General features: G+C 42.4%; 1 protein-coding gene and 1 pseudogene across 2 annotated transcripts in view; both read left to right on the forward strand.

The window, feature by feature from the left end:
• Topbp1 (DNA topoisomerase II binding protein 1) overlaps window positions 1-20,835 on the forward strand; it is a 49,889-nt gene extending 29,054 nt beyond the window's left edge. For both annotated transcript variants that reach the window (XM_085827954.1, XM_085827953.1), the window contains 12 exons: window positions 1,552-1,675; window positions 3,280-3,426; window positions 3,532-3,634; window positions 5,641-5,833; window positions 10,928-11,148; window positions 12,534-12,682; window positions 12,912-13,023; window positions 13,780-13,943; window positions 14,731-14,868; window positions 17,400-17,489; window positions 17,637-17,798; window positions 20,202-20,835. In XM_085827954.1, coding sequence (XP_085684080.1) covers window positions 1,552-1,675; window positions 3,280-3,426; window positions 3,532-3,634; window positions 5,641-5,833; window positions 10,928-11,148; window positions 12,534-12,682; window positions 12,912-13,023; window positions 13,780-13,943; window positions 14,731-14,868; window positions 17,400-17,489; window positions 17,637-17,798; window positions 20,202-20,336 — 1,738 coding nt within the window. In that variant the 3' untranslated portion in view covers window positions 20,337-20,835. The remainder of the gene's footprint in view (window positions 1-1,551; window positions 1,676-3,279; window positions 3,427-3,531; window positions 3,635-5,640; window positions 5,834-10,927; window positions 11,149-12,533; window positions 12,683-12,911; window positions 13,024-13,779; window positions 13,944-14,730; window positions 14,869-17,399; window positions 17,490-17,636; window positions 17,799-20,201) is intronic.
• On the forward strand, window positions 281-1,530 carry LOC110301697 (large ribosomal subunit protein uL10 pseudogene; annotated as a pseudogene).
• Window positions 20,836-21,968: the final 1,133 nt, after the last annotated feature.

Below are 21,968 nucleotides of genomic sequence, written 5' to 3' on the forward strand. Positions count from 1 at the left end.
TCTCTAATGTTTTCTTAAGAGACGTGGTCTCATGCTGTGGTAGCTTTCTTGCCTAGCATACTCAGAGGCCTGAGCTCAGTTCTCAACATAGATAGTTTTGTGATAGGGACTAACTAGAGTGAATAAAAAGGGTGGTGGCCAGTGACTGGACGGTGGACTTGAATGCCTTAAGTTTTATTAACTTGAAAATACTTTTTATTGTAATTAGAAAATGATATACATTATAAGACAAAATGGAAGGATTCTTAAAAATATAAAGAAGCTCTTGCCAGGTGTCCTCGTTGGAGTGACATCGTCTTTAAACCCCGCGTGGCAATCCCTGACGCACCTCCGTGATGCCCAGGGAAGACAGGGCAACCTGGAAGTCCAACTACTTCCTTAAAATCATCCAACTTTTGGATGATTACCCAAAATGCTTCATTGTGGGAGCAGACAACGTGGGCTCCAAGCAGATGCAGCAGATCCGCATGTCCCTCCGAGGGAAGGCCGTGGTGCTGATGGGCAAGAACACCATGATGCGCAAGGCCATCAGGGGCCACCTGGAGAACAACCCAGCTCTGGAGAAACTGTTGCCTCACATCCGGGGGAACGTGGGCTTCGTGTTCACCAAGGAGAACCTCACTGAGATTCGGGATATGCTGTTGGCCAATAAGGTGCCAGCTGCTGCTCGTGCTGGTACCATCGCCCTGTGTGAGGTCACTGCCAGCTCAGAACACTGGTCTGGGGCCCGAGAAGACCTCCTTCTTCCAGGCTTTGGGCATCACCACAAAAATCTCCAGAGGCACCATTGAAATTCTGAGTGATGTGCAGCTGATAAAGACTGGAGACAAGGTGGGAGCCAGCAAGGCCACACTGCTGAACATGCTGAACATCTCCCCCTTCTCCTTCGGGCTGATCATCCAGCAGGTGTTTGACAATGGCAGCATTTATAACCCGGAAGTGCTCGACATCACAGAGCAGGCCCTGCACGCTTGCTTCCTGGAGGGTGTCCGCAGTGTGGCCAGTGTGTGTCTGCAGATCGGGTACCCGACTGTTGCCTCGGTGCCACACTCCATCATCAGTGGGTACAAGCGCGTCCTGGCATTGTCTGTGGAGACTGAGTACACCTTCCCACTTCCTGGCTGATCCATCTGCGTTTGCGGCTGCTGCCCCTGAGGCTGCCGCCACCACTGCTACCCCTGCGGCTGCTGCAGCCCCTGCCAGAGCTGAAGCAAAGGAAGAGTCGGAGGAATCAGATGAGGATATGGGATTGGGTCTCTTCGACTAATCCCGTCAGAGCAACCAAGTCAGCCGGCTTAATTTGAGAAAGATGGAAATAAAGGCTTACTTCTCTTAATATATATATATATATATATAGAAGTATTCTTCTGGCATCTTACACTGTATAAATGCTGTGTAAATGGAGTCGCTGGCATTTGTCAGGATACAAAATCTGCCATTTACTACTCTTGTCTCTCCTCTAGTTCTTTGAGCTCTGTGTGTCAGAACACTCTGTTCAGAGTAGACTGCTGTCTCCCTTAGTTATTCCTCTGGCATATTTGGTTGTTTCAGGTGGAGTTTCGATGAGACCGTTACTCATTTCATTTACCAGGGTCGGGCAAATGACAGTAATCGAGAATATAAATCTGCAAAGGAAAGAGGGGTGCACGTCGTGTCCGAGCATTGGTTATTAGAGGTAAGCAATGCTTTCCCTCTCTTCCTTGTTGGTTGAAAATACACAAATATTTCAGAGCACAAACCAATTTCATTGAATGCAAATAAATTTGCTAATCTTGGCTAGTTGTGTGGTGGCATATCGTGCCAGTACCTGCCCATTTCATGGCTGGGACATGGAAGTGGTGAAAGGGTTGGGATTGGACTGCTGTCCAGGGCACGCCCCGAGGGCCTGTTGGATGCCATGGGAAGTGTGCTTATAACATAAGGCTTTGGGATGCTCAAATAGGTCATGCTTGGGGCATTGTATCGTTTTAGCATTAGAACTTAAATTGTTTTAAGATTAATTGGTTGATTGATTATTTTTGTATTTTTATGCACATGAGTGCTCTATCTACTTGTACACTCGAGTGCCCAGAAGAGGGCATCAGATCCCATTATAGATGGTTGTGAGACACCACGTGATAGATGGGGAATTGAACTCAGGACCTCTGGAAGAACATACAGTGCTCTTAACCACTGAGACATCTCTCCAGCCCTAGAACTTAAAATTTTTATTACTTGAATATTTATCAAATTTTAAATGAATACTTATATCCTGATTCCTTTCCCTGATTGACTATAGATAAAAAGTAGCTAAGGGGCTGGAGAGATGGCTCAGAGGTTAAGAGCACTGACTGCTCTCCCAAAGGTCCTGAGTTCAAATCCCAGCAACCACATGGTGGCTCACAACCATCTGTAATGAGATCTGATGCCCTCTTCTAGTGTGTCTGAAGACAGCTACAGTGTACTTACATATAATAAATAAGTCTGAGAGGGAGAGGGAGGGAGAGATTGAGAAAGAGAGAAGCTGAAATAAAGGGTGTGGAAGGTAAAGGCTCTCACCACCAAGCTTGACTACTTGAATTTATTTCCTGGGACCCATACAGTGGAAGGAGATAACTCCCACAAGGTGTGTGTCCCCTGAGTTCCACACTCCATGAGTGCATCATCCCAACCTGCCCCCCCATATAAATAGATAGAAATTAATTTAAATCATATAAAAACAAAAGATGTTTTTGAGGGTAGTTGATAGCATCCTCATACACTATAGCCATGCTTTCCTTGGTGCTCTCTGGAATGGCTGATACCTTGCTAAATGCAGAGGCAGGATTAGAGTTTATACTTTAATAGACAGTAGATTGTAAAAGTGGGGACAACTTGTTCCACTTTGTTTAATTTACTGTGTGTGCACAGGTGTGCTCAGAGGGCCTTTTACTCTTTTTACAGTTTTAATATGGTTTCAGTGATTAAACTCATGTCACCAACTTAATAGGGCAAGGACATTTACTGGCTAAGTCATTTCCTGGGTCCCAATTGGTTATCTACATGCTAGAGTTTTCCCCTGTAAACTTCTTTCTTTTTCTTTCTTTTTTTTTTTTTTATTTATTATATGTAAGTACACTGTAGCTGTCCTCAGACACTCCAGAAGAGGGCATCAGATTTCGTTACAGATGGCTGTGAGCCACCATGTGGTTGCTGGGATTTGAACTCGAGACCTTCAGAAGAGCAGTCGGCACTCTTAACCACTGAGCCATCTCACCAGCCCCTGTAAACTTCTTTCTAAAGTGTACACTTGTGTTTCAGTGTGCTCAAGAGTATAAGCATCTTCCTGAATCTCTTTATCCACACACTTACAATCCCAAAATGAGCTTGGACATCAACACGGTGCAAGATGGGCGGCTCTGTAACAGCCGGGCACCCTTGGCAGTTTCTGCATCTAAGGATGATGGGGTAGGTGGTGTGGACAGTGAGCCCCTCCCAAGCTGCATGTAGACGTCTGTGAAACTTTATGCAGTGAACTTCGTTTAAGAAGTTGTCATTTTTCTCTTTGAATAGACAGATCATCTGTCTGTAGAAGGAAATGAGACAAACACTATGGGCACAAATGACAAAGAGTCACCTCTGTTGAATGGGAGTGGAAGAGATGACTGTAAAGGAGGTAAGACACTTGTCACTTTTTACCCCTTACTCTCACGCCATGGCCTCCCAAGACAGGGTTTCTCTGAGTGGTTCTGGAACTGACTCTGTAGACCAGGCTGGCCTCAAACCCAGAGATCTGCCTTCCTTCCCAGTGCTGGGATTAAAGGCCTGTGCCACCACACTCAAGTGCACTTTTTACTTTTGACAACGTTTAGAACTGGGATGGCCTTCTAGCTTTGCAGCCAAACACTGACTTCTCTCCACAAACCCCTAGAGAGGTCTCTTTTTCCTGTCTGAGTCAGCTGCTCATTCTACTGCAGCTTCCAGTCAGTGAGGCGCTGTGCTCACTGGAGGGGCACTTGGGATTTCTCTGTGCAGTCACAGCTTGACTGCTCAGCAGAAGAGGCGCAGCCTTTTCACCTAACGACTTTCATGCATGCCTTTGTCACTTGCCTTAGTCACTGCTAGCTTTACTTTAGAGCTAGAGAGAGGAGTGTGACTCTTCTTTTCACTTGAACACTAAGCCACTGTAGGATGTTAATTGAGCTAATTTTAGAACTTTGTTTCTTGGGGATTGCGGAAGTCCTAGGAAGGAAAGAGATGAGGAACAACCAGTCAGCACATACAGCTTTTATCTGTAGCTTTTGTGTAGATATGATATGGTTCACACAGAATCATTTGGAAGAGTTGGACAATTTAATACATGGTTGCTACAGCTCTCCATTTGCTAAAAAAGAAAAAAAAAGAGCAATGTTTTAGTGTAGCTGGAACTGAGAAATATATAGTAAAGGGTACATTTTTAGCTCAAACAGCCTTAGAAAATGAAAGCCCAAGCTTGATTGGTTTGGACTCTGATGAAGACCTGGCTACATCCTATCATGTCTCGAGTATTTATCAGAAAGGGAAAGTGCAAGTGGGTGAGTGGCACCACATGAAAGACTGCAAGCAAGTTAGACCAGGCTCACTGTTGTCATAGCAACCCATAACAAAACTAGCCTGAGTCTCCCCTGAAAACTGCATTGCTTCTGGGGTGGTGTTGCAAATGACCCAGCCGCCTTAGACTAGATCTCACCTCTTAAGGAGTCTCCTTACTATACCACACCACACACAGGAGGGTATGCACTCAAGCCACAGAAGAGTGTCTGGGAAGTAGGGGCTGCTCCAGTCCTGGGTTTTATTTGCTGGTGTAGTGTGTGGCTTGTGCCCTGCTTTATTTTGCTGTTTCCTATTCAGTGGCATGAACAGGTTATTTTGAATTTCTTGCTACTACAGATAGTGCTGCGCTGATTACCTTACTTAGATGGGTGTGTTCTCTTTTGACAGGTTACTCTCTGGCTTCTCCTTATTCAGCCTGCCTACTAGAACTTGCTTTCTGACTTAACTGTTCCATTCTGTTTATTTCAAAAATGCCTACTTGGTATCTACTTCAGTGTCTATAATGGGAAGGAAATACAAAGACAAAGACGTTGTGGTGTGTTCTTTCAAGGATTAGTGAAAGCTCGGCTAGTGCTTTACAGCTGCAATCCCAGGCTTGCTGCTGAGGCAGGAGGGCATTCAAGGCCAGCATGAGCTATGTGGCAAGATCCAAAGCAAATGAACAGACAGCTATACATACAAATGACTGTGGATCTCTGTAGTATGCATCCATGAGAAAGGGTCAGACATGAGCAGGGAGCTCCTCAAAGGAGCAAGTTTTCCTCCAAGGGAGTCTTCATCACTTCAGAAACAGTCCTCATGACTGCCTTTGTGTTTTGTGACATTTTAGCCTTGTATTTCTGTATAAATATTCAGTAAATGGCAATTCTCTGTTCAACTAGATCTAGACAAAATAGTGTAAGATATGATTGACGAGAGAAGTTAGTAACTGTGGTAATGCATGCCTGTAATCCCAGAACTCGAGAGACTGAGGCAGGGATTACAATGGGAGGTCAGCCTGGGCACACACTCAGCTCTCTTCACACCAGCACGGGGGGTGGGGGTGGGGGGGGCATCATTCTTGATTGATAGCGATCACTCTGTTTCTAGCTCTGACCCAGGCCTTGGAGATGAGAGAGACCTTCCAGAAGCAGCTGCAAGAGATCATGTCAGCCACCTGCATTGTGAAGACGCCTGCCCAGAAGACTTGCACGTCAAGAAGCAGTTGTAACAGTGCTGCTTCAACTCCTGACAGCACTCGGTCTGTTCGGAGTGGACGAAGCCGAGTCCTGGAGGCACTCAGGTTTGTGTGTTGTGTTGTTTGCATAAAAGCCCCTGGTAACTTAGGTTGGTGGGTTAGGCTCTTTTTGTTGTTTTTGCTTTTTGAGATAGGGTTTCTTTGTGTAGTCCTGGCTGTCCTGGAATTCTGGAATTTGCTCTGCATACCAGGCTGGCCTTGAACTCAAAGATCTGCCTCCCAAGTACTAGCAATAAAAGGTTTGTGCCACAAAGTGAGTTCCAGGACAGCCAGAGCTACACAGAGAAACCCTGTCTCGAAAAAACAAAACAAAACAAAACAAAAGTTTGTGCCACCACACAGGACTTTAATTTTCTTTTCTTTTTTTTTATTGTACTTTAAATAGAGCGGAAGTTAGAATATTCAGACCAGTGAAGGGGTTTGTGTTGGCGCTCTATTTAACTCAGACAGTTTGCATTATATCCCACTGTCATCTGGGGTTTTGTGTGTTGCTGCTGAGTTATTTGTCTTGCTCAAGCAGTTGTGAGTTCTTACTTTGAAGTATGTGATTTTAGGTGCACTTTTCCACTTGAAGTAGAATCCGGGAGCAGTCAGTCCTCTCTGTTCCTTAATGTTAGCACTAGACAGTGAGCACGCATAGTACTTCGACTTTAAACAACTTTTTTATTATCTTGTGTTTGAGTGTGATATGTGGGTGTAAAGACATGCATGCCATAGCACCCATGTCGAGGTCAGAGGACAGCCTGTGGATGTCACTCCAGCCACCCTTTCCTCGCTTTTTATTTCTTACTTGAATTGTGTGTACATGTTTCCTCTGTGTTCTAGGAAAGGTGACCACAGTTCTTAATGCAGTATAACTTAAGCTCATAGAAATTACTGTATTTTTCTGGTCTTATCCCAGGCTGGCCTGCAATACTGTGGAACTAGTGTTAGCCCTAAACTCCCAATTCTCCTGCTTCAACCTCCTGACTGCTGGAATTACATGTGTACCGCCTCTCACCCTCTCTCTGTATTGCTGTGTAGCCAAGGTAGGCTTTAAACTTGGTGTTTTTCTACCTCAGTTTACCAAGTGTTGGATTACTGGACCCACCAATAGCATTTTTCTACCAGAAGAAAAATCTCTGAGTTGTAGGGTGAGTTTTGAGTCCATGCTGGCTTCATTTATATCATACTCTGTGTTTTCCTTGAGTGTCTTAGTCAGGGTTTCTATTCCTGCACAAACATCATGACCAAGAAGCAAGTTGGGGAGGAAAGGGTTTATTCGGCTTACACTTCCATGCTGCTGTTCATCACCAAAGGAAGTCAGGACTGGAACTCAGACAGGTCAGGGAGCAGGAGCTGATGCAGAGGCCATGGAGGGATGTTCTTTACTGGCTTGCCCCCCTGGCTTGCTCAGCCTACTCTCTTATAGAACCCAAGACTACCAGCCCAGGGATGGTCCCACCCACAAGGGGCCTTTCCCCCTTGATCACTAATTGAGAAAATGCCTTACAGTTGGATCTCATGGAGGCATTTCCTCAACTGAAGCTCCTTTCTCTGTGATAACTCCAGCTGTGTCAAGTTGACACAAAAATAGCCAGTACAATTGACCCCTTGTCAACTTGACACACAAACACATCACTAGTAAGCCTCAACCCTTACATTCTTATTCATCCCCAAGATCTAAATAACTTTAAAAGTCCCACAGTCTTTACATATTCTTAAAATTTGAATCTCTTTAAAATATCCATCTCTTTTAAAATCCAAAGTCTTTTTACAATTAAAAGTGTAACTGTGGGCTCCACTAAAACAGTTTCTTCCTTCAAGAGGGAAAATATCAGGGCACAGTCACAATCAAAGCAAAAATCAATCTCCAACCGTCCAACGTCTGGGATCCAACTCACGATCTTCTGGGCTCCTCCAAGGGCTTGGGTCACTTCTCCAGCCATGCCCTTTGTAGCACACACGTTGTCCTCTGGGCTCCAGATGCCTGTACTCCACTGCTGCTGCTGCTCTTGGTGGTCATCTCGTGGTACTGGCATCTCCAAAACACTGCGTGACCCCTTCAGTCCTCAAAACCAGTACCACCTGGGTGACCCTTACACATTACCAAGTCCCACTGCAGAAGGAGTACAACCTTGCCCATCTCTGGAACACAGCCTCTTTGTGCTTTCAGAAAACACTTCCCAGAAGATGTCACCTCAAGATGCTGGTCTCTTCTTAATCACCGCTAATTTCTTAGCTCCAGCTAACCAGCATCAATAGTCCCAGTAATGCAAAGTTTTTGCTTTAGTAGTTCTGGTATCTTGTTAATCACAGCTGATTCTTCAGCCCCAGCTAACCAGAACTACAAAATCTTCACAATAAAAACAGCAATGGCCCTGAAAAGAGTCTTTAATTTTCCCTCTGAAATTTCACAAACCAGACCTCCATCTTCTGCACTGTTCTCAACATTATCTTCCAAGCTCCTACACAACATCTGACAGAGCTCTTAACAACGAATGGATCTTCAAGCCCAAAGTTCCAAAGTCCTTCCACAGTCCTCCCCAAAACATGGTCAGGTTGTCACAGGAATACCCCACTCCTGGTACCAATTTGTCTTAGTCAGGGTTTCTATTCCTGCACAAACATCATGACCAAGAAGCAAGTTGGGGAGGAAAGGGTTTATTCGGCTTACACTTCCATGCTGCTGTTCATCACCAAAGGAAGTCAGGACTGGAACTCAGACAGGTCAGGGAGCAGGAGCTGATGCAGAGGCCATGGAGGGATGTTCTTTACTGGCTTGCCCCCCTGGCTTGCTCAGCCTACTCTCTTATAGAACCCAAGACTACCAGCCCAGGGATGGTCCCACCCACAAGGGGCCTTTCCCCCTTGATCACTAATTGAGAAAATGCCTTACAGTTGGATCTCATGGAGGCATTTCCTCAACTGAAGCTCCTTTCTCTGTGATAACTCCAGCTGTGTCAAGTTGACACAAAAATAGCCAGTACACTTGAGGTAACTTTGAATTCGGAGAAAAGTAGCTTTTCCCCACAGTGCAGGTCGTGTTTTAGATTATAGAACCTTACTCCGTGCCAGGTCGTTTGAGACTAAAGGCTCTCCTGGTTCGTTGGCTTGTTTCTTTTTAAGACAAGGTCTCACTATGTAGCTCGAGCTGGTCTGGAGCTCAGAGATCACCTGCCTGCCTCTGCCTCTGCCTCCATCCACTTTGGGATGTAGTCCTTACTGTCCTGAAACTCAATATGTGGACCAGACTGGCCTCAAATTTACAGAGACCCGCCTCCTATTGGCTACCGAGTCACTTACTAACTGCATGTAGCTTGGTGATGGCTCAGGCCTGTGATCAAGGCCCCAGGGAGATAGCCAAGTGGTAAAGGTGCTTCTTGCCAAGCGTGATGACTTGAATTCCATCCCTGGAACTCACACGGTGGAAGAAGAGAGCTAACTTCTGTAAGCTGTCCTTTGGCCTCCACATAAGGTGTATACATACACACAAAGTAAATAAATAAATGTAATGGAAACATTTTTAAGGGACTAGAGAGATAGCAGTTAATGAGTGCTTGCTACTCTTGTAGAGGCCACAACTAACTGCTTGTGACTACAGGTCGAGGGGATCTAACAACTCCTTTTGGCCTCCCTGGGCACCCACATCTGTACATATAAACAAATAAAATACTTGAAAGTATTTTAATGAATTCATAATTCTGTAATTCAGTAAATGTCTACCATAGACTGCAAATTTTGGTCACCAAGTGTACTGGCTAGTTTCGTGTCAACTTGTCACAGCTGGAGTTATCTCAGAGAAAGGAGCTTCAGTTGAGGAAATGCCTCCATGAGATCCAACTGTAAGGCATTTTTTCAATTAGTGATCAAGGGGGAAAGGCCCCTTGTGGGTGGGACCATCTCTGGGCTGGTAGTCTTGGTTCTATAAGAGAGCAGGCTGAGCAAGCCAGGGGAAGCAAACCAGTAAGTAACATCCCTCCATGGCCTCTGCATCAGCTCCTGCTTCCTGACCTGCTTGAGTTCCAGTCCTGACTTTCTTTGGTGATGAACAGCAGTGTGGAAATGTAAGCAGAATAAACCCTTTCCTCTCCAACTTGCTTCTTGGTCATGATGTTTGTGCAGGACTAGAAACCCTAAGACACCAAGGGCTGAAAGACCCATTAGTTATAGCTTCAGCAATGTCATGTTAAAAATACACTTTAAAGCTGGGTATAGTGGCACCCACGAGGCAGAAGCAATGGATCTGTGAGTTCAAGACCAACCTGGTTTTCAATGTGAATTTCAGGACAGCCAGACCTACATAGTGAGACTCTATCTCAATGAGATATAATCTAATTATTAAGACAGTTAGGGTGGTGTATACCTACAATCCTAGCACATGGAAGCTGCTAAGGGGAGCTCAGGGTCGTCCTTCACTACAGAGACGTGGCTTTAAAAGAAAACATAAATGCAATTATTAACCCACTGACTACAGTTCTCTAATCATCACCATGGTTCCCTAATTTTTAGAATTTAAAAAATATATCATTATTTTTGAAATACAGATATAGACATTCACTTAAATTTTCTAGTAGAAATATTTTAAAGGTAATTAACTGGGTGTATTGGTGCATGCTATGCTGTGTAGGTTTTTGTAAACTTGGGTCATTTAAGAAGAAGAAACCTCATTTGAGAAATGTCTCTCACTCTGGCATGTAGGTAAATCTGTAGAATATCTTGGCTAATGAGTGATGTAGGAGGGTCTGGCTCACTGTGAGCGGGACCTCCTTTGAGCAAGCCGTACAAGTCAGTAAGCAGTTCTCTTCTACAGTCTCTTCAGTTCCTGCCCTGACTTCTCTCAGTGATGGGCTACAGCTGTAAGCTGTAATAAATCTTTTCCTCGACAAGCTGCTTTTGATCATGATATCTTATCACAGCAGGGGAAAGCAAACCAGGATGATTGCCTATAATCTTAGCACCTGGGAGGCAGAAACAGGAGAAGCACCTCATTTAAAGCCATACTCTCAATAATGAGACCATATGTCCAAAAAAAAGGAGAAGAAAGGATGTCTTCTATTGATTTATTCAACAAATACTATGTGTCTTTACTGCTTACCAGTTTTACGCACTTGGATTCAATAGTGGCTGTTATTTAACATTGTCTCTTTTATTCCTTAGGCAGTCTCGACAGGTAGTACCTGATGTGAACACAGAGCCCTCCCAAAATGAGCAGATCATTTGGGATGACCCAACAGCAAGGGAAGAGAGAGCAAGGCTCGCCAGCAACTTACAGTGGCCCAGCTACCCAACACAGTATTCTGAGCTTCAGGTTGAGATTAAAAAACTGGATGATTCTCCTTCTCGAAAGCCTGTATACCATTCAGAAATTGCTGAGCAGGGTAATAAGAAAACCATTGATTTGTACTTAAGAATGCTGACCTCTTAAAGACACCATGGTTCTCTGTATTACATATGCAAATCAAAATGTATTTTCTAGTACTGTTTCAATCAAATGAGAAATGTTTTTTGATTTTTAAATATAGAAATTTAGCTATAAATTTCTGAAGAAGAACTTGTCATTTTTGAAGCTTCTAGCCTCCATACACTCTAATCTGGGGCCAGAATATTATCAGCCTCTGAGCCTTACTGCTGACTTAAGTTCACCCTTTCTAATTCTTCTGAGCTCTAGCTGGATGGCTCAGCTTAGCTGGTCTGGTGTAAACTCCTCTCCTAAGAGACTGATTCAATCTGGCTTCTCTAAGCTTCTCCTGAACTGCTCTGCTTGGCCTCAGACTATCTTTGGCAACATGTTCTAATCTTCTTGCTTCTTATTCTCTGGCTTGTTCTGTTTTCACCTGTGTTTAGCTGTTCTCTCTGCAACCTGTCTTTCTATAATAATGTCTGGTAAAACGGCCTTTCTTCTCACTGTGCTTCTCACTATAGCTTCCCTTTCCTCTCCTTGTGATTGGGTATATCCTATTCTGTCAGATCTTTCTCTTGATTCATCACTTTGTCTGCCACTCAATTAGACATTGCTTACAAACATGGGTGCTTTTCTCTACAACTAACTTTAGCTTCATTGCTGAGAATTAAGAGCAAGTCTGTATTCCAGCCAGAGGGATTAAAGGTGTGTGCTAAAACTGAACCACACCGAAAGTAAAAACAGGTTTTTTCAGTAAAGATCACAATCTTGGGGTTCACGGTGTGATCAAATATCCTGCAATATTTAGGATTAGCCTTTTTTTTTTCTTTCTTTCTACCCTCTTCTGTTTGTGAGGTAGTGTCTGATGTTGTTTGGCTCATGAACTTTTCCTGAGTTCCTTTTTTTTCCTCCCTTCACCTTAAGGATATCTTCCTGTGCTGGATACACAGATCTGATCTTCTCTCCAAGAATTGCTTTCATTTTAAAGTTTGGTTATGTTATACTCGTGAAAAGATGTTTTAGAAAGGAAGGATTCACAAAACTCAATTAACACCTGCCCTTTCAGAGCTGTTTAGTTGGATGTACTTATAAGCTGGGAAACCAACCACTCTCTTCTATGTATATTGCTTGCTTTTGAGGCAGGGTTGTACCCAATGCAGGGCTCAAGCCTGAGATTCTCCTGTCTCAGCCTCCCAAGTTACTGGGGTTACAAATAGATGCCACCATGTCTGAGCCTTTGTATACTTTTGATTGCAGAATTCATGGCTCATTTTATTTTGGCCAAGACAGGTGAGAACATTTCCCAGAATTTGTTCCATGTGTACACTCTTACACAGTATTTCTTTCTCCCCTTACCCTTAGCCTCGTGTGTTACTCAAGCCCCAGGGCACCCAGGCTCTGAAGAAGCAGAGCCTCCAACAGCAGAAAGGCGTCTGATCCCGGAGCTGCAAGCCCCCTCTGTAGCTTCCCCACTGGCTAAGCCGCCTGTGGCCCCACAACCTGCAGACAAGGTTTGTTAACCTTTGGTGTGATGATGGCGGGCGGCTTTGTGTATTTTATGCTGGAGTAGGAATTGTTTGCTGCAGCAGGCTCATCACTACTGAAAAGTGCATTTCTTTGAATTACAATTTGTATACTTGGTCCCTTAGAAGACTAGATAAAATGTCACTTTAAAGTAGCTATATCTGATAATAGTTTTAATGTTAATATTTTTTCTAAAATAAAAATACTGTGTTCTAGATTGAAACACTGGAGGAGACGCACAGAAAAGTTAAAAAACAGTATGTGTTCCAGATGTCGTCTCTGAATTCTCAAGAGCGGATTGACTACTGTCGCCTGATTAAAGACTTAGGTGCCAATATTTGACTTTTTATTTTTTTCAATTTTCTTCCAATATTTTACTTTAAAACATCGTTATTACAACTTATTTAGAACACAAATACAAACGTATTTCTATCATGTGTAAAGGGGAGGGCAGTTGGGAAAAGAACATGAGTAAGTTTTGGGTTTTATTGTTTTTTGTTTTTTTAAGACTGAGTTTCTCTGTGTAGCCCTGGCTGTCCTGGAACTCACTTTGTAGACCAGGCTGGCCTCGAACTCAGAAATTCACCTGCCTCTGCCTCCCAAGTGCTGGGATTAAAGACATGTGCCACCACTGTCTGGCTATGGGCAAGTTATTTAAGCCTACACATTGAGTCTGTTCTGCCTCACAGACTCAGGTACACAGATAGGCAAAATACCCATACATATAAATAATAATATATATATATTTTTTTAAGTCAAGGATGGGACTGGGGGTTGTGTGGCTCAATGTGAGTACTTTTTTGGGGGGGGGGGCATATATGAAGCCCTGAATTTCAAGTGTATACATGGGTCAGGATTGGAAGTTTTATTTTTATAAAACCCCAATCTACATTTCAACTCACTAGGTCTTGGAATGCTGAAGGCAGGGATGGAGGGCGATAAACTGAAGTGAATGTTAAAGTATCTGTAGATCTTAAGATTTTTATTTAGGTTGATCATTTTATATAAATAATTTTTATGCACAGTTAACATTTTTCTAGAAAGAAAGTTAAGAACTAGTAGATGCTGTTTCTCTCCATACAAGGTGGGTCGGTGATCGAGAAGCAGAGCTCTGACCCCAGCTGCACACACATGGTTGTGGGCTACCCACTGCGCAATGAGAAGTACTTAGCTTCTATGGCAGCTGGTAAATGGGTGCTTCATCGTTCCTACCTAGACGCTTGCAAGACAGCTGGGCACTTTGTGCAGGTGTGTATTCATATTCCTGTGAAGGTTTGTTCTCTTGTTAATGGCTTAGGAGATCCTTGGTCATCCCCTTACCATGTATTTAGTTTAAATGACCACATGTGGCCAGTCAGATTACAGCTGTTGTGTGAGGATCTTTGAAACAGAACAAAGTCTGCAAGGTCAGGTTGCTTTATTCACATCCCTTTTTATTAAATATTTTGGTTGGCATACCAAAAATGAGTTTTTAATTGTGGCCTGTTCACTTTTTGTTACCTAATTTATCGGTGCTTTTTTATTGAAATGATATTCTCTTAATGAGAAGATTTCAAGATAGCCCATTATAAGTCTTTTTCCCTTGCTGTTAGCTCATCCATATTAAGCAGTTGTAACAAGCTGGGCATCACAGTAATATCTACTGTTTGGTTTCTGAAGCTGCCAATCTGAGCTCCCTGGGACTTGTCTTAGTTCATCCCTCCTCAGGCTGTGCTCTCAGGAAGCCAAATACTAGGGTATTTTACTAAGTTAGGTATGTTACTAAGTTGCCAAAATACAGCTGTCTGGCCAAAAGGTTTGTTTTGGGGAAATAAGTTTCTGGTTTTAATTAAAGCCAGGTGTACTGGTTCTTCACATAAAACTGAATAAACGGAATGAGTTCACAAAATAGTGTTCTCTATCATTTGTGTCTCTGTAAGGACTGAACATTCAGCTTTGATCTTAATAGACGACAAGCTTCTGGGGGCCGGATACCCATGCTTAGTTAGCACAGTGCTGTGAACAGAACCCACAAGTTCACGGCCTGGTTTTCTAGGAAGAAGACTACGAGTGGGGAAGTAGCTCCATACTTGATGCTCTTCCTGACGTCACTGAGCACCAGCAGAAGCTTGCACTTGCGGCAATGAGATGGAGGAAAAGAATCCAGCAAAGTCAAAAATCAGGCATTGTTGAGGTACTATTGTGACTTGTTTTAAAGAGCATATGCTTGACCAAGTAGTTCTGATTGTCTTTTATTCCATAATTGATATATTTAGTTGCACATTCTGTGTTGAACTAAAATTTCTGTTGTAGCCGTGCAAGGAGACAGAAGCAGGAGAATGTTTGAATTCTAGGATATCTGAAGCTATGTAGACAACAAACAGAAAGTATTGTGCTATACAGTAAGATAGGGTCTTCTAAAGATAACTTGTCTTTTCAGGGTATAGCATCAGGAGTCCTAAGCCGGGTCTGCAAATTCTCTAAGGGGTCTACATACTTTTGAGTAAGGACATTATGTCCTTTCTTTCCTAATTGCTGATTGCAAGCTAACGTTTCCTTTAATTATATATCTGTACTGATTTGTCTGATCTACCTTGTATTCTAATGCTAAATTAATTCTAAGGTTCCTCAAGGTGTGAGCAGATCCTCACATATTCAAGGGATGCCATATGAAACTTCTCCCCAGTTAAACTAACTGGTCAATACAAAACTAAAGCCTGTGATTGGGCAGGAGGAGGGAGAAAGGTGGGGCTGGAGATTCGAGAGGGGGCTTACTGTAAGTAGAGGGAGAGAGAGAAGATGGAGGAGAAGAAAGCCACCATGGACTAGAACCTCATGGCCAGTAGAAACAGCAAGTAACAAGGGGTCTTATAGCTGGGGGATAATTTTGTAAAGCTCTAGATCTGTCCAATCTAGGCTTATAAAAAATATCTGGATTATGTGGGCTTATTAGGATTTTAAATTCTACCTACAGAAATAAAGGCAAATCACAACATATACTTGTTATTTTTACTGATTAAAAAACCAGATTTTATTTTTTAGCTAGCTTGCAAGGTCCTGTTTTGTTAGACTTTTCATGCCACCCCATCCTTTGTTCCCTCCCTGAGCTGTCCTCCCTGGCTTGCTGGCTCCTTTCCTCTACTCCACATAGTCCTGCTTCTGCTTTCATGTCTTATATTCATTTATTTAAATTTAAAAATTTTGATTCCGCATATAGGAGAAAACTTACTATACTTGTCCCTCGTGATCTGGCTGTTCACTTCAGTGATGATCTCCCGGTCTCTCCATTTCCTTGTGGATAACATAACCCCATACTTCACAGCTGAATAATATTCCATTATGTGTGCCTATGTATTTATTATATGATAGCATTCCCTTAAGCAGTAAATACAGGTTTCTCTTTCTTCCATCTTTGTCAACACTTGTTGTTATTTCTGATGACAGCCATTTTGCCTACTTCAGTTTTGATTTTTATCTTTCTGATGTCTAAAACGCTTGATTACTGTGTTCATTATTGTAGTTATCAGACCTGTCCTTTGTGCTTTTGGTTAATGTGTTAGTATAACATCTATCTTCCACGTCAAAACTTAGCTTTTGACACTTGATCATTTTTAAAACATGGGTCTTTTTATTTTGAAATTTTAAAATAGTACCTATGTATATGGGGTTATCCATCAAGTTGTTATTCTAAAGAAAATAAGAATCCATAGGTTTGGCTAAACTGTCAGAGGAGCTCATGGTTCACAGAAAGGCTAAGCATTCCTCACTTAAAGTGCTCTCATGATCCATTGAGTTCTCTGCATTCTCCAAAGCTTGGTTAGCCTGGTGTCCCTTTCTTTCAGAATAATTTTACTGTTATTTCTTACTTAAATATTTAATTTTTCAAAATCACACGTCGTAAGAGATACACGGAAGCTCCCCTCCCCCTCTTCCCCCAGTCAGGCTTTCCACTCCTTTCCTTGACAGCTGCTGGGCGCTCAGATCAGTGACCACACTGGCTTCTCGCTATGCTTGTGCATGGCTACATGATGACAGTAGTTATAAAGTCATTATAAAGGTTAGAGGATTATTGGCCCAAGCAGATGGTTTAGCAAGTAGAAAGCCACTTGCTGCTAACCCTAGCCGACTGAGTTTGATCCCCACGGTTTTGAAAGGTGAAAGCAGAGAACTGACTCATGCAGTTGTCCCCATGCTTCCGTGGGCATGTTCTGCATAAGCCTCCTACCCCTTTTCCCAAATAAATGATGGGGGCGGGAGAGGGTTACTTACTGACATTAAGTCCACTAGGGTACTCCTGTAATCCTAGCACTTGGGAGGCAGGAGAAGAGCAAGAGGTCAGAGCTAGCCTATGAAACTTTGTCCTTTTTCTTTTTCTTTTCTTTCTTTTTCTTTTCTTTCTTTTTTTTTTTTTTTTAATAATAATGGGTTGAAGAAATGGCCCAGGGGTAAAGGCACCTGCTGCTTTTCCAGAGAACTCAGATTTAATTTCTATCATCAACATCTGTAAATTTACTTCCAGAGGATCCAATACCCTCTTTTGACTTCCGTAGGCCCTGCATGCAAGTGATACTTAGTATTAGTATATGTAAATATATGCAAAAAACCTACCGAGATGTTTATATGAGACAAGAAATTACTTATTGACACTAAACAATTCATGCATTATCTCTGCATTTTGAATGTTTAATATGTTAAAATTACATGTACTTATTTATTTTTAAACAGGGAGCATTTAGTGGCTGGAAAGCTATTTTACGTGTTGATCGGCCCCGAGAAGCCGGGTTCAAGCGCCTTCTTCAGGCAGGGGGAGCAAAGGTTTGTCCTGAATTAATTTACTGCTATTCTAGGGGCAGGTTTGCACAAACTTGTCCAGCAAGGTTTCTGTGATGTCTCCCTTCCCTTTGAGGGGAGGAGCATCTGCTTTGGAGCATGAGGGGATTAACTCTTCCTGTTTTTCATTAGGTGTTACCTGGTCATCCAGAACCTTTACTTAAAGATGCTACACATCTCTTTTGTGACTTCAATAAACTGAAACCTGATGACTGCAGAGTTTTCATCGCAGAGGCTACTGCCCAGAACATGGTCTGCTTGAAAACAGAATATATCGCTGATTATCTCATGCTGGTTTGTCACATTCTACTCTTCCGTTTATCGTTATCATTTTTATATTGTGTATATGTGGGGTGGGGAGTTGGCACCATGTAGGTTCAAACTTAGGTTGCCAGGCTGGTAGCAAGTGCCTTTACTTGCTGAGTCATTTTGCTGGCCCCATACTTCCTTATTTCTAGAGATATGTGTATATTTGTAGATGAACATCCATACATTTACTCTTGGCTTGCTGCTAATAGAATTGATAGTCTGCCATTCTTTAGTCTTTCAGTTTAGTTCCATTTCTATATAGGATGCCTGTAAACTTTTTTTAGCATGAAATTTAAGTATGACAGGTTTATGAAAATCTGGGTAGCTATAGATGTTTTACAAGTTCTTTAAAATATTGGGCTATAAAGAAAGCAGGGGGCTAGAGAGATGGCTCAGAGACAAGAGAACTGGTTGCCATTGAAATCAGACTCAGTTTCTACCTAACAGTAACAGACCTACCGTGTGTGTGTGTGTGTGTGTGTGTGTGTGTGTGTATAGAGGTGTCTGGAGTTCAGAAAACAAAAGAGTTCTATTCCCTGGAGCTGGAGTTATAGGAGGCTGTCCTGTCCAGTGTGGGTGTGAGAATCAAACTTAGATCTCTGCAAGATCTCTTAAGCGCTCTTAACTGCTAAGCCATCTCTCCGGCCCTAAATGAATGAAATTTTAAACTGTATACTTGCTTCCTAGGTCAAGTAACATTTTAATCTAATCAAGTAACATTGATTTACTACATATCAGTTTCTCATTTTTTTTATGCATTTCAGAGTTTGGGGGAAATCAGAACTGTGTCTCCTCAAATACTTATCATGTGTATCATTAACTAGAATCCAGTATTTGTTTACTTTCCTCTTAGAAGAGCTGTTGCAGCACAGTGAAATTGTAGATAACAGTTCCATCATGTGAGTCAGCCCCCCCTGGTAGATGATGGCCTGCCTTCCAAAACCCTTTGCTATCAAGAGCATGACCTCATTTCAACAAGCATCCTTGGGGCCCTTCTCAATGACCTCTACCCCAGATAAGCTTGTTTGATTATTTGTCCCCAGAATATATTAATCTTTCCTTAGTTTGAGAGCTTCTTATATCTGGCCTTAGAGAACACTTAGCATACTGTCCATGTGTCTAGGTCATGGTGCATGTTAGCTAGCTCATCCCTTATTATAGAATGTTCTGTCTGAAGAGAACATTAATTTAGAGCCCCTGGGTGACTCCCCTTCACTGTGAAGTAGTATAACTGCTGGGCTAAGTATACATTTAGTTTATGTGGTCTGGATAGCTTTAAACTTGCAGGCCTTCCTACTTCTGTCTCCTAGTACTAGAATTGCATGGTATTCACTATCAGACTCTTCTAGAAGAGATTTGGTGTCACTTTATAGTCACTTGACTTTTAGCATCTGGTATGGCTACAGTGGAGGTAGTAGCATCATGCTTTAAAAGAATCAGTCTTTACCTCTCTTACTCTGTCTGCCTCTCTTTGCCTCCCATCCTTGCCCTGCTAATTGCCACATGATACATGATACAACAGCGTGGATCACTGCTGTTTATGAGCTTTTTTTCACTTGGTACTCCAGATTGGCCTTAGGCCTTAAACTGTTTTTTTGTTTGTTTTCAATTCTGATGGAAAATAGGTTATAGACTATAGATCCTGGCATTTATCTGTTTGCATTAACAAATAACAGAAGCAGCTGAACTGTCAGTTCACATTTTAGTCTTATTAAATAAAGGCTAAGTGTGTGTCTCATATATATATGAGGCCAAAGATTTGGCCAAGCTCCACAAACTATTTCTGGCTTCCAGACCTTTGCTCTGGGATTCCCAACCTTTTTTTTCTGTGGAAATAGCTTTCCTACCTTGTTCTTCAAGCCATTTCTATTAGAATTTTAGCCAGCCTGTGGCACACATGAAAAAGCCCACAAAACTAAATTGATCTATTTAGGTTTCTTGGGTCTGACCTGCCCTGTAACAGTTACTTGGTTTGTTAATTCTCCAGCGTCTTTAATTAGAATTTATCAGACTTAAGTTCAATTCCCAGAACCCAAAAAAGGCAAACATGGTGACTCAGGCCTTTAATCGCAGCATTTGGGAGTTAAAGGTAGGAGGATCACTAAAAGTCTGAAGCATCCTGGGCTACAAAAGGCCAGCTTGTCTTTTTTTTTTTGTCTTTTATGAAAATAGAAAAATGGCTACAAAGGTAGCCATTGCAAGGATTTGGTGTCAGGTAGAAACACTTGAATGTCCTTGCTACCTGCTAGTTATACGATGATAGTTAAGTCCATTGCACATTTGTAAATGGGTATAAAAACACTTTTTGACCCACTGGCAAGCTTTGAGGGGAAAAAGAAACCTGGAGACATGCACTACAAATTTGAAGTTTTCCTCTTCCCATTCTAGGAATCCCCTCCTTGTGCAGATAATTACCGTGTATCCGAAGCTGCTTTATTCCATAATAAGAAAGGTGGGCCTGGATTACCACAGAAGAGGAAAACTCCTGCAGAGAATGTAGTCAAACGGCCTCGAGTACACTGATGTACTTAACCACCCAACAACGAATGTTTTTGAGTTTAGTGTGCTTGCTGGAAATTTTTCAGCTACAACCTGAACATTGCTGTGATGCATTTGTGTAGCAGTTTAAAGGCATACATCTGAAGGACTTTGCTTCAGATTCTAATGATCCTGTAAACTGGATGCCTTTAACCTAAATTGGAATCACTGGATATTGACTATTCCTAATGAGGCTGAAATAGTTTTAACAAGATTTGTTTCAAAAATGTCGTAGTTCATAAAAGCAGAAGTTATACATTATGGTTATTTCATGTTTTCCTGATTTTTATATATGTATTCTTGCCATTTAACCTCTTTTTAACAGCCTGAGCAGAGAGTTTAACAATGAAGCTAGGGCTCTAAACTTTAAAACCATGTATATATGTAAATGTGTGTATGTATAAACTTCTATCATTTGCCAAACTTGGGCACCAAAACTTTGAGATAAAGAATAAAAAATAGCAACTTAAACTGTATTGTTTTGTTCATTTACATCTGTTGATATGCCAAACTTAAAAGCTGTCTCAAAACGCACACACACAGGCACGCACCTCACCTGCAATCCCAGCACTCAGGTGTTGAAGTAGGGTCACTGAGTCCAGCCTAGCCTGGGTTGGAATGAGACTGCTCTATTAAGCAAAGGACTAAAGAGGCATCAATTGGAGACAATGGTGGTATATACTATACAGAGAAACCTTGTCGGGGTGGGGGTGGGTTGGTGGAAAAGGCAGCAACAGTGATTAAGAGCTATCAACACCCTTAGAAGGTGTCTCACAAATTGCATATAAAACTCCAGAAGCATCCGGGCTCACTCCATAGATGCCAGCACTCATGTGCAGACAAGTATCTTTTTAAAAGGTGACAGAAATTTGTGCTTCAAATAACTTGTTGCACTAGCCCAGGTTACCCAAATGTCTTAGAATAAGGGAGATGAATAGCTTGGCTCTGGATAAAGAGCATGAAGAACTGGTTAGGTCCTAAAACACACACAAATCCAGGTGTAGGGCCTCAGAATCTAAACTGGGATTCACTGGCTAGCAGAACAGCTTCAGTGACTCTCTCAAAAAGGCAGAGGGGCTCAGAGGACCGAAGCACTGGCTGCTCAGAGCACTGGAGTCCCAGGAGACCCAATGCCTTCTGGCTTCTATAGGTACCAAGCGGTACCCAAATATTCAGGCAAAACACCCATGTTAGAAATAAATGTAGAGGGCCAGGGAAATGGCTCAGGCTCAGTAAACCTGACAGCCAAGTCTCATTCTCCAGAACCCACTATAGAAGTAACTCAAGTTGTCTTCAGCATCCTCACGTTTCAAAGACACCTGGATCTGCTGTTAGTCTCTGGCTTTCATATGCTCACATAAGGATACACCACCACAAACTGTGTATTTTTAAAAAACAAACAAAAGCTGGGGATGTACTTTAGTTGCAGTGTAGGAAGTAGGTTCAGTCCCAGCAAGGCATAAAACCAGGCATGGAAGGAGGTAATATAATAGGGTCAGAATGGGGTCATCAGCTACACCAGGTTGAGGCCAGCCTGGGCCACGTGAGATCTTGTCAAGACTACAATAAAAGATGAGACAAAGCACTTTACAAACCACATAAGGTACTGATGCCTAG

This window comes from Mus caroli, unplaced genomic scaffold (assembly GCF_978045245.1).
Source record: "Mus caroli unplaced genomic scaffold, Mus_caroli_1 scaffold_11, whole genome shotgun sequence".
Taxonomy (NCBI): domain Eukaryota; kingdom Metazoa; phylum Chordata; class Mammalia; order Rodentia; family Muridae; genus Mus; species Mus caroli.